General features: G+C 40.3%; 2 protein-coding genes and 1 long non-coding RNA gene across 8 annotated transcripts; 2 read left to right on the top strand and 1 right to left on the bottom strand.

The window, feature by feature from the left end:
- The first annotated feature begins 4,698 nt into the window (after positions 1 to 4,698).
- Positions 4,699 to 10,249, top strand: LOC134873148 (uncharacterized). 3 transcript variants are annotated; one of them, XR_010166920.1, is made up of 3 exons: positions 4,699 to 4,863; positions 5,490 to 6,500; positions 9,608 to 10,249. It is a non-coding gene; the product is annotated as an uncharacterized LOC134873148 (long non-coding RNA). The 3 variants fall into 3 exon arrangements; XR_010166919.1 differs by lacking the exon at positions 4,699 to 4,863 and adding an exon at positions 5,202 to 5,357; XR_010166921.1 differs by lacking the exons at positions 4,699 to 4,863; positions 9,608 to 10,249 and adding exons at positions 5,202 to 5,357; positions 6,764 to 7,780.
- LOC134873147 (uncharacterized) lies at positions 6,869 to 9,048 on the bottom strand. 2 transcript variants are annotated; one of them, XM_063896583.1, is made up of 6 exons: positions 8,855 to 9,048; positions 8,554 to 8,737; positions 8,047 to 8,274; positions 7,793 to 7,945; positions 7,238 to 7,312; positions 6,869 to 7,136 (listed from the first exon to the last, which is right to left on the bottom strand). In XM_063896583.1, exons 2-6 carry the CDS (start codon positions 8,698 to 8,700, stop codon positions 7,029 to 7,031), a joined length of 711 nt encoding a protein of 236 aa, XP_063752653.1. In that variant the 5' UTR covers positions 8,701 to 8,737; positions 8,855 to 9,048; the 3' UTR covers positions 6,869 to 7,028. The 2 variants fall into 2 exon arrangements, with proteins under 2 accessions (XP_063752653.1, XP_063752654.1); XM_063896584.1 differs by having other exon boundaries at positions 8,554 to 9,048.
- A 1,794-nt stretch (positions 10,250 to 12,043) lies between the features above and the next one.
- Positions 12,044 to 14,977, top strand: LOC134873588 (hydroxycarboxylic acid receptor 2-like). 3 transcript variants are annotated; one of them, XM_063897347.1, is made up of 3 exons: positions 12,044 to 12,745; positions 13,332 to 13,873; positions 13,973 to 14,977. In XM_063897347.1, the coding sequence occupies exons 2-3, from the start codon at positions 13,391 to 13,393 to the stop codon at positions 14,363 to 14,365; spliced, it is 876 nt and encodes a 291-aa protein (XP_063753417.1). In that variant the 5' UTR covers positions 12,044 to 12,745; positions 13,332 to 13,390; the 3' UTR covers positions 14,366 to 14,977. The 3 variants fall into 3 exon arrangements, with proteins under 3 accessions (XP_063753417.1, XP_063753416.1, XP_063753414.1); XM_063897346.1 differs by having other exon boundaries at positions 12,047 to 12,460; positions 12,578 to 12,745; positions 13,332 to 14,977; XM_063897344.1 differs by having other exon boundaries at positions 12,047 to 12,745; positions 13,332 to 14,977.
- The last annotated feature ends 1,462 nt before the right edge of the window (positions 14,978 to 16,439 follow it).

A 16,439-nucleotide genomic window follows, 5' to 3' on the forward strand; every position in this document is an offset into this window, starting at 1 on the left:
GAAGGAAACACAAGGGCTGATGCATGGGACAACAGGAGGAGGGAACAAAAGGATGTGCTTTTGCCCTGCAGGCTGAACTGGCTCTTTCACATTTTTTCTGCATGGTTTAAACACTACACACACATATTTCTACATTTAAACCAGTCTCTGAATGGACACGACCTTACTCACATCCATTGATTAATTACCAAGTGGGTGAATGGTTGAGCTGAATATACTTTTCCCCTACACTTTATGTGTTTCCATCTGTATATGTGTTATTCTCATTGATTTGTAAAGCCCTATGTATTGCTTTAGGGCAGTGATTCTTAACCGTAGGGCCACGGCCCAAACTTGGGCCGCCAGCGCCACCTAGAGGGCCGCAAAACACTTTCAGTTTTGCACTTGTGGGCCGCAAGGGCCGCGGGACTGCATAGGTTATCAACTGAAGACACCAGAGATATGTTATCCATGAGAAGCTCAGTTACAATGCAGCTTTCGACCACGTGGTGGCGGTAATGCATCAGTCAGTTGTTTAACAAGCTACAATAGACAGAGAAGACGACTGTCTTTCTCTCTACGCTAGATATATAGCGATATATATATAGATATATAGATATATATATATATATATTTTATAGATATATAAAATTATGGAGAAGTTTTTAAGAAGGGAAAAATGACGAACATCGTGCCGACCCCCCACAAAAGAGTACATTTTTGCGTCGGTACAATCCCGATTATATAAAATACGGCTTCATAAACGGAGGTACCGAGGCAGTGCCGAGAGCCCAGTGTGTGTAGTGTGGGCTAACGCTGTCAAATGAGGCACTAAAGCCCTCAAAACTACAGCGGCATCTACAGACCAAGCACCAGACGCTCGTGGGAAAGCCGGTGGGATTTCTCAAAAGAAAAGAAAATGGGCTGCAGAAAAGGTCGGTCGTGTAACTGACTGGCAGCTCCAAATGTGCACTGAAAGCCAGCTACCTCGTAGCCAGACGTCTGGCACAGAGCAAGAAGGCGTTCACCAAAGCGGAGGAGTTGGTTCTGCCTGCCGCTGTTGATATGTGCCGTGAGATGATCGGAGAGGCCGCTGCAAAGAAGCTGCTGACCACCCCACTGTCAAACGACGCTGAGTCACCGTATCGCGGACATGGCCTCAGACATACAGCATCAACATCTTGAAAGAATAAAAAGTAGCCAGTTTTTCTCTTTACAACTAGACGAGTCCACGGATGTCACGAATGCTGCACTGCTGCTGGTTTTTGTTTGCTATCGCTGGGACAGTAGTTTGCACGAAGACATACCGTTTTGGGGAGAGCTACCAACACGTACCACGGCTCAGGAATGTTTCCGCTGCATGGATAACTACTACTCCACCGAGAACGGCCTGGACTGGCAGAACTGTGTCGGGGTGTGCAGTGACGGTGCAGCATCAATGACTGGCAGGCATCAGGGTGTCATCAGACAGATACTCGATCGTACACCAGAAGCTAAATGGACACCTGTTATCTCCACCGTGAAAGCCTTGCAGCAAAAAAGTTGTCACCACATTTCCACCAGGTGATGGATGTAAGTGCGAAAACCATAAACTTTATTAAAAACAATGCTGCGAACTCCAGATGTTTTGCTAATCTTTGCGAGGACATAAAAGCAGATCACATCCAGTTGCTGTATCACAGTGAAGTGAGATGGCTTTCAAGAGGACTAGTCCTCAAGCGTTTGTTTGAACTGAGGAATGAGGTCTTCTCTTTTCTCACTGAGAAAAACAATGATCTTGCACAGTACTAAGCCAACACAATGTTCACAGCAAAACTTGCCTACCTCTGTGACATTTTTTCACTGCTGAACCAACTGAACATCTCACTTCAAGGAAGAAACAAATATGTTGCAGACAAAGTTCAAGCTTTCAAGAGGAAACTTGCTTTGTGGACCAAGAGGGCCCAGGAAAAGAGGATGGACATGTTTCCACTTTTGTCTGACATTTTGGAAAACTCCCCTCAGGTGAATATCAGGTGACTCAGTCTCTCAGCACCTCTCACAACTGGCAGAGAAATTTGATAACTACTTTCCTGAGGATCCCAGAGAGGGAAACATGTGGATTTTGGACCCATTTTCAGTGGATCCCACTAAAAATGATGTTGCTTTGCCCTCACATCTGGAATCCCAGCTTCTGGAAGTTTCCACTGACAGCACTTTAAAGTTGCAGTGGGGCAAACTGGACCTGGGCTCCTTCTGGATTGCTGTCTCAAAGGAGTACCCATGTCTTGCACTGAGGGCCGTGAAAGTCCTTCTCCCATTCACGACTACATACCTGTGTGAATCAGGATTCTCCATTGTGGCCACAACCAAGACCAAAGCCCGAAACAGACTCAATGCTATGCAATGCTGGAGGCTACTCTGAGAGTGAGCCTTTCCCCCATTCCACCCAGACTGGATCTGATTATGTCTCAGAGGCAGGCCCAAATGTCTCATTAAGAGGTGAAGATAAAAGAGAGAGTTGTATTACTGTTGTTCATTGTTGTTATTGTTGTTGTTATTGTTGATTTGTCAGATATAAAGATTCTTCTGGTTCTGCATGCCTGCTGAAGCAATTGTCAAATGACTTTGCAGATTATAAGGCTATAGTTTCATTTGCACTTTATTTCAATTTTATTTACAGTTTATTTCATTAAAAAAATATTCATATTATTTGAATGTATTTATTTTGTCACCTTTTTATTGATTGATTGATTTATATATATATTTGTAATTTTTTTATTGTAAGTAAAATCTGAATATTGGTCCTTTTTTAATTAAAAAGCCTGACTTGATCCTTTAAAAAAAATTCTTGTCCCGGCTTGATTTGTGTCAGGAATTATCAGCCTGTTCAGTGGTTTACATACACATGTCTAATAAAAGTCTTTGTGATGATCGCATTTTATCATGTCATTTTATTTGACAAGGGTTTTGCTTGTTAAACTGTAAGTGGATTTGGTTTATTATTGAATACAAATCAAACCGTGAGTGAGGTCAATTAAGCATATACAGTGTAAATATTTAATGGGCCCCGGGCCACTTTGTACTATAAAAATTGGGCTTCAAGGTCGAAAAGGTTAAGAACCCCTGCTCTAGAGCCAAGTGCTTTAAAGAAATGTTTAAATATGTTGAGCCCAAAAGGGTGTTTTTAGGCAGAGACCAGAACAGAACAGAAAGATGTGCATATTATGTTCCTGTGTTAAAAACTTTGAAGAGTATGCTAGGGTCAGATTTCTGGCAGGGGCTCATGTCAGTAGATCCTAATGATGCCTCCATACCAGATGTTCTCTGTGACATCTGTGATGGTAAGGTGTTTAAATCCAACACCTTTTTTCAGTAAAGCCCAACTTGTCTTAAGCCGGTCCTATACCAGGATGCATTTGAAGTGGTGAACCCTTTGGGTTCTCCAAAAAAGAAGAACCAAATTTTGGCCGTTCTCACTACTAAATTTCCCCCCTCATGTTCGATCAAATGTTGATCACATGCAGCTGGTTTTGCTGTGTAGAGAGAAGGACTTTAAAGAATTTGGCCATGCCAAAGTTTTCTCAGAGTTGCTGGCTGACTTGAAAATACTGGAGGAGAATGGGATAACAATGGCAGATGAAACTGTCTTTAAAGGAACTCTCTATTGCATTGCTGGAGACAACCTGGGCTCGCATTGCGTTGGTGGATTTACTGAAAATGTCGGTTTCTCAGAATATTTCTGCAGATACTGTCTAATTTTTCAAACTCAATTTCGCGGTGAGGACCCAACTTCATGTGGACCAGAGCGCACCCCTGAAAGTTACAGGTCTTCAGTTGATCGTCAGATGTTCAAGGAATATAAAGTTCAGATCAGTGTTTAACTCTTTGAACCACTTTGATGTTTGACTGCCTGGTTTGCCCCCATGTCTTGGCCATGACATATTTGAGGGTGTCCTCTCTTATGATGTTGCACTTTACTTGAGATATTTTGTTAAGAAAAAGAGATGGTTCACATACTCTATTTTAAGCAGTTAAATATAAAACCACAGATGCTTCCTCCAAGCCATGTGAGGTCAGTCCTAAAACACTTAGACTTTCTAGTCATGCTGAACACAACTGGAATTTTTTAAGACTGTTGCCTCTTATAATCGGAGACAGAGTGCAAGAGCCACAGGATGATGTGTGGCAATTAACTCTACAACTGCAAGACATCGTTGACTTGATTTGTGCTCACAAATCTCCAGGTCTCAGGTTACTTACCTGGATGCTCTCATTCAGGAATATTTAGATTCCAGGAAAACATCATTATTTACAGCACTATCCAGGATTGATTCTAAAATTTGGCCCACTGATGCGATTATGGACTATGCGCTTTGAGAGCAAACATAGTTACTTGATGTGTACTTGATAGTTAAAAGATGTGCAAGGCATTTGAAGAATTTAAAAATCTGTGTCTCACTCTTTCAGAAAGACATCAGATGTTTCAGGCCTATCTTTCAGCTGGGTCAGTAAGTTCTCCAGCCTTGCAAATGAAACCCAGCTCGCCATTTTACTCCAAGCTTTACAGTGAACAAGTTAAAGATGCAATCTTACAATTTGACTTCACTGAAATGAATACAAAGATTCCTGTAGATGTGCAATATAATGGAATAACATACAAGGCCAAATTCTTTTTTGTGTTTATGTATCTGACAGATATGCCTGAGTCACAGAAGATAAGCAGTGCCATTACTGCAGTGTTTCCAGATCTTCCTGTAGCAGTTCTCAATTCAGTAGTAGATACTTTGAAGGCACTCGGTGCGGGGACCACAGATGATCTGCAGTACATTACAGAAGCAGACTTGCTGCCGGTGTCGAAGCCAATGCAAGCCAGAAGACGTGTTGCTGCCTGGGCCCAGAACAGTAAGTGTGTGGAAATGAATACAGTTTCATAACATTTAAAAATTGCCATCACACCAGAGCACAAACCATCTAGTTATTTAATGCTACATTACATTTTCAAAAGAGCAGTATTGTCATGGTTTCGGGTTTGTGTTACTTAGTTTCACTGTGTTCTTGAACTTTTAGTTTGTAGTCTTATGTGTGTTCATTTTCCTGTTTTGTATTTTGGTTCCTGTTTTACAACAGTGCTTAGTTGGGTCAATTTTCACACCCTTTGTTTTACTTCCTGGTTGTCATGCATTCTCTTGTTCCTTGTGTCTCTGTCCCCGCATCTCCTGTTATCTTGTCATGACGATTGTTTGTCATGGATCCCTGTCCACCTGTGTCTTGCTATCTCATTAGTTTCCCAGTGTATTTAGGCCCTTGTGTTTCTTCCGCTCTTTGCTGTGTCATGTTGGTTTTCAAGCTCATGTTGTTCAAGTTCCTCAAGCTGCTTTTCTGCCCTTTTGAGTTTTGTAAGTAAAGATACTTGTTTGTTTGAAAACTTGCTTTGTCGTGCATTTGGGTCGAGCTCTCTTCTTCACATTGTGACAAGCATATCATGCAGGATTTAAGGTTTCTTGATCTCCTTTGTTCTTCTGTTACAGACTCAGCCACTCCAACCTCAGTGTGTCCTTCTCCGGTGTCCGTCTGTTCCTCTCCGGCTTCTCCCTCACCAGCATCATCCACAGCCACCTCGTCCCTGGGAGCCTGTTCCGCTTGGGTGGATCATTTCCAAATCTCGTGGCAGAAGCTCCCTGAAGAGTTACTGCAGAGTTTGGAAAGGCAGAGAAGACCTAGTCCGCGACTACGCCGAGAGATGGTAAGGGTTGTGGTCTCGGAGATTATGAAGGTGTCTAATAATCCAACCAAACGCAACACTACAGAGATAGGCAAAAGAATGGTGGCCAAGTATCCAAAATCCTTACAGGATGTCATTGAGGGTGATGTTATTGGACCAGGATACCATTCGCTGGTAAAGCAACTCCAAGCCCGAAATGAAAATGTTAAACGACCCAACACACCAAAAATAATGAAACGCAAGGCCGCACCAGATGATTATGACACGGAGGAAGTTCCAGGAACAAAAAAAAGGCAGTGTTCAAAACACGTATGGCTGTGTCAACTGGGAGCTGAAATATTTGCCACTGTCCGAGACTGTGGAGAGTCAGGAAGAAAAAAAAGAAAAGATGAAGAAGATGTTTGAAGAGAGAAACAACAATACAGACGATGTGAGAACATTAGTACAGTCCACTTATTACACACAGCGTGAGTGCATCAACAAAGAGACAAGCATGAACACACTCGGCACAAGTGTGACCCTTTGTGTTCAGAGAAGTTGGTATGGCAGCACACTTCCAAGAACTTACTGATGTGAGACTTCCTCAAAAGTGTTGCTGCACCAAAAAACAAAGAAGTCCTGGATGCTCTGATCAAGTTTCAGACTGAGAAAGGCCAGTCTGGTGGTTGTTCAGAAGACATCATACAGATGGTATGTCTCTTACTGACTCTTTTTGGTGAGAAGGAAGATTACCTGTTCCATTTCGTCGAGGATGCATGCCTGGCCCAAGAGGTTCAGATGGAGAAGTTGCCGGCAACCCCCTGCATTATTGTGTGTGGTAAGTAAACAAACACTGAAAGTGCAACCAAACCCTCTAGAATAAATAAATGTACTACGGTACTGACCTCCAATTCTACTACTGGCTTAGTTCCAGGTTATGTTGCAGCCCATATAACGATACTGACCATTACTTTACCTGATGCCAAGGTCAGCCAATAGCAGAATTCAATGCAGCAGTATGGTTTTAACCAACTCCGTTATCAGTTTTGGTTGTATTTTGAATGTAATAAGCGCCATTGTAACGCAGTTTGTTTTCTCTAGGATTTTTTTCAGCAGCGGGGGCAGGCTCTGAGGCGAGCCATGGCGGCGTAAACAAATGACACTTGACTGCAGATTTTACTTTTACAACCTATTTATTGAATGGCCAGTTGTTGAAAATGGCTGAATGTACAAATAAAAAATAAATAAAACAATAAAATTAAATAAATATAAATAAAAACAAACCATAATTTCTTGCTGTATCAGTGGCAAAGTGTGCTCCCAGGCTCAGAACGATTGATTTCTCTGGGTTTTTTATAGAAGAGCTCTAAGTTCTTATGTATGGAAATTCTCCAAGAGGTGGCCCGCTGATGCTCAGGAGCATACATGCTGCAAGGTGATCCCCCTGCAGCCTGTTTCTCAAGTCAGTCTTCACCTACAAATAGAAACAATATTGAGATTGTTTCTCTCAATTTCCTACACCATAATCATTTTAAAAGTGTTTCTAGTTTGATGATATATTATTGAATGTCTTACCTCAGGGGTGTCCAAACTACGGCCCGGGGGCCAAATGCGGCCCGCAGTCCATTTTGAATCGGCCCTCAGCAAATTCTAAAAGTATAATGCAATACGGCCCACAAATTAAACTTTTGCTTGTCTTATATTGTACTTCTCAACTATATATGTTAACATATATTAATGAGCCCAATTTCAAATAAATTTAGTCATTTAAAATGTAAAACAGTTTCTAACAAATCTTAGTTGATAAAAAAAAAAGGCCAATAACTTATTTCTATAACGAGCTTGAAATGGAACCTTCATATTTACTGTTATTATCAGCAATCTGAGGCTTCTGTTTTAAGGAATGAGCTGCCAACTAAATTAATGAAACCTTAAAGACAAACGGGATGTAGGCTGTTTTTTTCTGAAAGTATTTTCAAGTATCGTGCATTATTCCCCTACATTTGATTTGTTTTACTAACTTATAACTTAACTTATGAGGCAATATTCACCTCTATAAGTGGCCCAGCCCTCCTTCTATTTTTCTGTATGTGGCCCTCGGTGAAAAAAGTTTGCACACCCCTGTCTTACCCTATTCATCGTTGAAAAATCCCTCTCACAGTTCACACTTGAGATGGGAACCGTCAGGGCAATGGCTGCCAGCTGACTCAAGGAGGGATACAGCTGTGCCCCCTCGTCATTCTGGGATGACAGTTTTTCCATTGTTGTTACTTGGTCCATATCCTGAAACACATTAAACACAGTGGGCCGACATGTCATTAAATAGGTTCCTCCATCATCCTTCTGCTGAACTCCCCCATTCATTTGGACCTGAACATTTTTACCTTAAAAGCTCCTGTGAGTAAATGCTGCTTGTAGGATGACCATTCCTGCAGCAGAGTGGTTTCAGGCTGCAGGAATTTTTTGGACAGTTTCTTGAGGTCTTCAGTGACGACAGCATCATCTTCTTTAAGTGCCTTGGGTCCCAGCACATGGAAAGCTCTAATTATCCCCAGGTTTTGAAGTCTCCTGTCCAGGCTGTCCAGGAGACCATCCAGATATGGCTCCATTACCTAAACATGGTACAAAATACAAAATGAGTACTGAGTTTGATTAATTGAAACCTGTACACAGGGAGATAAGCTAAGATGTAGGTCTCCTTCCCAGAAGTGCCCCGTAATACAAAATACAATGAAAATAAAATAACACAATAACAATAATAACATACATAGGTGAAAGGTGACAAGTAAACAGGACAGACAAGAAAAAAAGAAAATACAATTACTCAAAATATTTCAAGGTAGCTTTTCAACACTGAACTACTCCACTAACTCAGTTATAAATTTAACTACCTGTGTCCTGAACCGGGACCAGAGCATGTCTCTGGTGTACTCCACCTGGCCTCTGCCTCTCCTTCCCCTCTCCTCTTCATGACTGATTTCAAAGGCCCCTAATCCTGCAGGGTCATCCAGGTCCAAGCGGCTGTGCATCACCAGCATCCCTGATGGCTCTCAGACATGCCAGTGTCACTGGGACCTGAAAGGCAGTCACAAAAATAGTTTTTCTTGAATGCAAAATGTCATGCTATAATGGTCTAACTGGTTCTACTCTCTTATTAAGGGAGAAACATGTTAAAGTAATAAATTAATGGACCTGCTCTTTTATTGCCAAGAAGTTGACATTTTCCTGCTGGAAAACATTGGACAGGCGAGCAAGATGTGGAAACACATCAGCCTGGAGATATACACTGCAGCAACAAAGCGGTAGGTGGAGCAGAATCCATAGAGACCCTTGGCTACTGGACACTTCTTGATTTCTGTCTCCTCCGCCAAGGCACCCAGTACTGCGCTGAGGTTTCTTTGCAGAGTGCTGACTGCCAGGTGCTGAGACAGCCAGCGTGTGTCCTTCACTTGCTAAACATATTTCAGTCGTTAAGATAAAAGATTGAGACAGAAAGGAACATATGCACAATAATGCCCAGTGTTAAAAGTATGTGTTTCTATGATCTCACCTTTACTTCTAAGTCATTTTTGACGCTACATACCAAGATGGCACATTCAAACATTCAAATATGACTTGGGCAATTATGCTATTAGGCTAACGAAATCTATTATGAGTAACTAATAAGTCTACCTTTACTCCGGTAAGTCGCTGCCCTATTTTCTTAGACGACACTGTCTCCACCCCCTCCCTTGAAAGTACCCGGCCCAGTGCAGGACTCTGCTGTGAAAGTGGAGACATGCAGCGGCATGAAGAAGAAAGAAGAAGAAAAAGAATAAATAAATTTGAAGGAGCGGCGGCCTGCCACTCCTAAATGAATGTAGAGGAAACTCTGCAACGGCTGACATTGATGCCTTTGTTATTGAAGTTTATTTGTTTTGTTGCTTGTATTCTTAATCTTTTCAGGGTCCTCCTGCTGCTTTGCTGCTGGGACATTCATGTTGAGCATCGACCAAGAGGTTGTCAACAACCACATCACTTCCTTCACGTCTGCCCTCTGCCTGTTGTTCGGGAGTTACTGCTGTTTCAACTTACACTACTCAGTGGCACTACGGTCAACACTTGAGTTCCTCCAAAGGAACTTGCATTTAACAATACAATTGTTTATTTCAGCCCTCAATTGTTATTTGTGTATTAACATATGTATTTTTCATGAAGGTGTTTCTTCTCAATAAATCCTGAGAGAGGCACCAAAGTCGAGTGGAAGCAAAACAAAGAAAGTACTCCCAGTCAATCCCAGAGTCCTCACTGTATGGACTATGAGTGGACATAGACATACCCTACTAACCCTAACCCTTTAGAGTTGTGTGTTTTGGAACAATGTGTTAAGGTGTACTGTACTGCAGATATTTGTTAAAATTGTACCAAATAGTGAATTGAAAGTTCTGAGCACCAATGTATTTTTCTTTTTTTGATCATTAAAATATTAAATACAACTCATGGACTTTGTTTCAGTAAGGTTTGAGTTGAATATATTAAGATTTTAGATGTAACCTGACTAACTAATCCAATTAAAAGGGAGCCACTTTGTTTAATATTATGTATTAGAAGTGAAGTCATTACATTATACTGTTCATTTCACAATAAAATCCTGTCATATTTCATGGCAAAACCTTTTTTGTACTGCATTTTAAGGGAATTTATATAGGAAAAAAGTATTTTGTTTTGCAGACTTAATGTTACAGTAAAGCACTCATATTTCAAAGCACAGCATTTCTTTCTACGACATTTTCATGGAATTTATATGGAAAAGGTAGTATTTTATATTAGAGAGTATTAATTGTACAGTAAAGAACTCATATTTCATGGCACAGCCTTTATTTGTACGGCATATTAAGGGAATTTATATGGGGAACAGTAGTATTTTATAGTACAGACTGTTAACTGCACAGTGAAACACAGTCTTATGGCAAAAACTTTATTTATACGGTGTTCAGTATTTTAATTATATGGCAAAACGGTGTTTCTTTCAGTGGTAAAAACCTGCATTAATACTGCATAATAATAACTGTAAAATCAGCAGTACTGATATCCTCTTACCGTAATAGTACATAAAGTTCTACCGTATTTTTTACGGTAACGTTCTGGCAACCACAGCTGCCAGTTTTTTACCGTAAAAATAACGTGTTTTTTTTTTACAGTGTAATATATGACATCTGGACCAAAAAAAAAGGAAACTATCATATCTATTAATATGCGAAAAGGCTGTAAACAATACACACATTTACAAGAAGCTTAAGTCCTGCTAAGAAATGTTAATGCAATAAGGCTATTCTGAAAATGACACCCTTAGGTGTAACTCCTTCAGCTTCCGTTTGTTTACTTTTGATGTGTGATAATTGAACATGTTCTTGTACTTGTTAAGTCAGGTACATGTCATGGCTTCTGGACATGTAAGCTTTCAAGACAATGAAAGTGAAATCATTTCCAACTTCACTGCACGTATGGGAATCTGAAGTAAACTAAAATAACTCTGAATAAATGTTTGCAGAAACAGGTTTTAGTTCTGCAAAACAGTTTGGGATACACAGAATTGGAATGTCTTTCACTTTATTCAAATGATGCGAAAAGGAAATCATTATTAGTCAGGTTTCCTGTCAGCAGAAGCTTGGCACCAGCTTATTTATCTGTGGTTTCAAATCCACAAAAAAATAGACATACCGTATGCAAAATCCTGCTTGTGTTATCTATAACTTATACATATTTGAATAATGAATCTGAAAATGTGTCTTAGCAATTATTTTAAGAGCCATCACTTGGGAACAACAACCACACATTACACACTACCAACTCAGGACTCTCAATCAGCTGCTGAAGTGATGAATTTACCTGATAATTAGACTGAATTTCCATATTGTTTCTCTCCATTGAGTCTATTTGAGTTGGTCATACAGTAGCTATATCACCAGACCCAAATTATGTTTCAAATTCCTTCACTTTTTTGTATTTCCTTTCACCTTAGACTTAAACAACAATTCCAACAGCATCAAAAACAATAATTACATTTACAAAGATACAAAAACAACACATTTAACTTAGGCTATATATTTGGAGACCTCTCTTAGTGGACAGTGAGATTCAAGGGACTCCAATCTTTGTGTTTAAGGTTCGGCTTCACCCCAGTAGTAAGCATACCGTAGTTCTGGATTTATCCATCATTTATAAGAGTGGTTAATGATTGCCTACGTCCCTGAGCAGTAATGTCAGTTTTTGCAAGGTGGCGTCATCACAGCATGATGCCACAGCCACCACAGAGGCGGAGGAAGTGGTTATTTATAAGTGAAGCTCTTTGCGAGCCAACATGAGTTTGTTCCATTTCATCTCATGGTCCGCAAAGTGGTTAGTAACAGTGGTGTATAGTTGATGCATATTGAACCTGCAGCTATTTCTCATATCACATGAATGAATAGAATGTTGAAATTCAGTAACACTGGTTTTAGTTCTGCAAAATAGACCCTGTAGCCTTTAAAATTAAGGTGCTTTCTTACAGCAAAACTGTGTATTAACTACCAGGTTAGGGTGGATTGAAGGCTTTATCAAGTCAATTGTTTTTAATTGAAGATTAATGCATGAAGAAGAAGAAGAAGAAGAACCTTACACAATAATGGGTTTCCACATACAAGAGTATTGTGAGCCCAATATGTTTATTTTCTCTTGAGGTAATCAGCCAACACTCTGTTGCAGAGCCGGTTTTTGGCATAGGCGGGATAGGCAGTCGCCTAGGGCGCCAGATCCGAGGAGCGCTGGTAGATCTCATAGGTGTGAACGTTGGCGCTCATCTTCATTTTCTGCCTTGATGTAAGAAACATACATTACTAATTAAATACAGGAAACACCCTTTTACCCCGGTTACATTTTTCATTTGCCACTGAAAAGTGATGACAGTGGGGGATAGAGACTTACCAGGCGCCCGCAGCTCACAGCCAAAGTGCGGCAGCAGCTCGAGCTGAAAGAGGGACAGAGGAGCGCACGGGTTACTGGATCTGGTGCTAGCTGCGCTAACGGATATAAAAAGGGAGAGAGGCTCTGATAACTACAGCTCAGGTAAGACAAAGGACTCTCTGAATGTTTAGACAGTTCACTTTCAGTTAATCTTAGTGGGTCTCAAACGTTTTGATCACCATTTATGTAAAGAAATATTTCCAAGGCACACCTTTATGATTATTAGGATGAATAAAAAGGTATGAAATCATTCCAATGTATACTCTAGCACAGTAAACCAAATATATAGTTTAAAACGGGAGTGATTAGTAAAATATGCATAAATAAAAAAACATTTAGGTAAAATAAGATAAACTTCAAAACGTGTTGAAAGCTAAAACTAGTCTTCACTGAAGCGTTCCAGGAGGGAGAGAGAGGGGGGGGGGGAGAGTGGGGCTCTAAGACAAATTCAGGAGCCCAGACACACAACTATAAATGAACAACAAAAAAAGCCTCAATCTTGCCTAGGGCAGCACATTCTTCAGAGCCGGCCCTCTATTGCATTCTAAAGAAATGCAGCATCCTTGGGAAAGAGAGGTACATTTGTGTCAACATTTAATTTAAAAGAAAAACAGAAACACGGGGCTTCCTGTATATGAAGGAAAACCACAACCAATTTTTTTCATAGACGTTTCCCTTTTTGATGCAGAGGAACCTCAAGGGGTTATTTCTCCGATCTGCAGGCAGCGCGGCAGCACATACCTCAACATGCAATGCGAATTCAACAGCACCTTCCTCATCAGCGTGCTCCCGCCACTGCTGATGACAGAGTCTTTCTTGGGAATCTTTGGCAATGGTTTGGCTCTCTGGATCTTCTGCTTCTGCATGAAGCCCTGGAAAAGCAGCACGGTGTTACTCTTCAACCTGGCAATGGCTGATTTCATGCTGATCGTGGCTTTGCCTTTCCGTGCAAGCTACTACTTCTCTGGGATCAAGTGGAAGTTTGGAAATCCTATGTGCAACATCTGCCTCTTCATGTTGGCCCTGAACCGCAGTGGAAGCAGCATCTTCTTAATGGCCATCGCTGTGGACAGGTACATGCGCGTGGTGCATCCCCATCACGCCATCAACTCTCTGAGCATCCCTAAAGCCATCTGTGGGGCGCTTGTACTGTGGCTGTTGACTATCTCATTGACAGTTAATATTTTCAGTCTGCAACACATCAACACGACCTACTGCGAGAGCTTCAAGGTCAATATTGAACCCTTGGCCAATGTGAACTGGCACAAGTTTGTGTTTATCTTCTCCTTCTACATGCCTCTGTTTGTGATTCTCTACTGCACTATCCAGATTATCAGACACCTGAGACGGAGACAGTTGTCCCATCAGGCAAAGATTAAGAAGGCTCTTTGGTTCATCGTAGTCGTGGCGGTGATCTTCATGTTTTGCTTCCTCCCGAGCAACATCACGCAGCTGATCATTTGGATCAAGACCCAACAGTTGGCCAGGCACCTTCCCGAAGCTCAAGTCTGCCAGGCTATGAACAACCTGACCACCGTGTTTTACATCAGCATCAGCCTGACCTACCTGAACAGCGTGTTGGACCCTGTGGTTTACTACTTCTCCAGCCCTACCTTCAAGAGCATCTGCAGGAAAGTTCTACATCTGTCCCAAACAGACAACGCTGAAAGTTCAGAGAAAAAAATTCGAGAGACCGGCTCCCAGTCGCTCAGCCAGCTGTGATCTCAACATCAAGGAAACTCTGGGGTGGATGCAGCTTAAAGTATGATTCAAAGTGATAAGATCTTTTTGATCTGCAGCTAACAAGATATATTTACCTTACCTTTCTTATACAGTATCCAGTACATGACTGCGCTTAAAAATATGTATTGTCTTGCACACATATGCTGTCATTTAGTAAAGTTTACCTTTTGATATATTGATGACACATTTGTAGTTATTTTGCAAAAGACATGATGTGAAAGGACTGACATATTTTAATATATGTCCAACTTATAGACACCAAACTATGCACAAACTGTAAAAGTCAAAAGTACAACATTATGTAGTTATTATACAAGTCCTGTGAATTATTCAGATGTTTTTATATATATTATGTGAATTAAACACCCTCTAGTAATAGTGAGAAGTGCTTTTTGGTTAATGAAACTCAGCAGTTGGTAAATAATGTGTCATTGCTTTCTGTTGTCAGGTGACGTATGATCAAAATATGTCATGAAATACATCATAGAGATTTTGCTGTTTCTGGATATTTTATTATGAAATGCATCTTTGCTTTTTATATGTGGATTGAATTCAAACTGAAAATAAATCTTTAATGCACGGTGAGAACAAGCCATTGTTTGTACCTTTATTTACCCTAATGAGAGACTGTTTACTGCACCATTGCAACTTCCACAGCTGCTTATCTCTAGCACGTGAGAACCTGTTTCACAGCTTTCAAAATTGCTAACCGATATTGTGCATACAAAACACCTATTTGGCATAAGGCATTTTTAAACACAAACACTTCCTCCCCTGTGGTCAACAAAGGTTACCCCCCCCCCCACACAAAGTGAATTATGGTTCCTCACTTGCATTAACTTCAAACTAATAGAGGATTAAAAAATACATGTTTAAATCCTATTTCTATTTCTATTTAGGAACAACTATCTTAAAGGGTCTCTCAAAAAACGGACTAAATGCACCAGACTCAGAGACATACGACCTGTTACTGAGGAACCTTTGGCCCAAGTTTTTCATTCATTTCCTACTACATTAAACAATAATGAACCTTTGAATCTTGAATATATAGAATACATTTTGCAAACCACATTTGATGATTAGCTTCCAACTGGGCCTACAGACCGCATGATGACATTATATGAATTATATTTCCTCACATGCTCTTCCTTTGTGATGCATATGAGAACGGGAAGTTGGTATTACTAAAAAAAAAAACGTGTTGTGTTACTTAAAGTACTCATTGTGCAGATTGGTCCCTTTCAGAATATCTCTGATATGTTTTATAATTATTGATCATTAAAGTGTTATCAAAGCTGGTAAAGGTGCAGCTAGCTTCAATGACATGTGACTAAAGTCTGATTTAAGTGTTGATTACATTTCACATCATTAATCCAAAGATACTAAATAAATGTAATGGAGTAAAAGTACATGATTTACTTCTGAATTGTGGCAGGGTAGCAATAAAAAGTTTCCTCTTTTAGTTTAGCTGATGTAAGAGCAAGGTGAAAGATCAAAAGGTTATTTAAATTAAAGCAGAAGGAAATGAACTATCAGGTTAAATCATAAAAACTAAGGCTTGCATGAGGGTGAGCGGAGGTTAACAGGATGTGCTGCCATCATAGCAACAAATCAGATTTCTGAAAAAAGATCTGCCACTTCATTTCAGATGCCTCAGTGTTGCTTCCTCACAGACACATCGAGCAGGTACCTCTATAACTGAGTAAAGGGAACTATTTCATTAGAAATGATACCGACAGAGGTGGGAGAAGTACTCAGATCTTGTACTTGAGTAAAAGCAAAAGTACAAAAATGGTACTCAAGTAAAATTGCAAAAAGTATTGGCATAAAATATATTTTTATATATAATTTGTATGACTTTGTAAACTGCAGGGTAGCTTGTGAATTTACTCCAGCTGTAACTAAAGTCTGATTTAAGAGTTGATCATATTTAATATCTTTAATCCCAAACTGCAAAGTAACTAAAGGTTTTCAATAAATGTAGTGAAGTAGAAGTACACAATTTTCCTCTGAATTGTAGATGGGGTGAACTGCAAAGTAGCATAAAATGAAA

This window comes from Eleginops maclovinus, chromosome 12 (assembly GCF_036324505.1).
Source record: "Eleginops maclovinus isolate JMC-PN-2008 ecotype Puerto Natales chromosome 12, JC_Emac_rtc_rv5, whole genome shotgun sequence".
Lineage (NCBI taxonomy): Eukaryota > Metazoa > Chordata > Actinopteri > Perciformes > Eleginopidae > Eleginops > Eleginops maclovinus.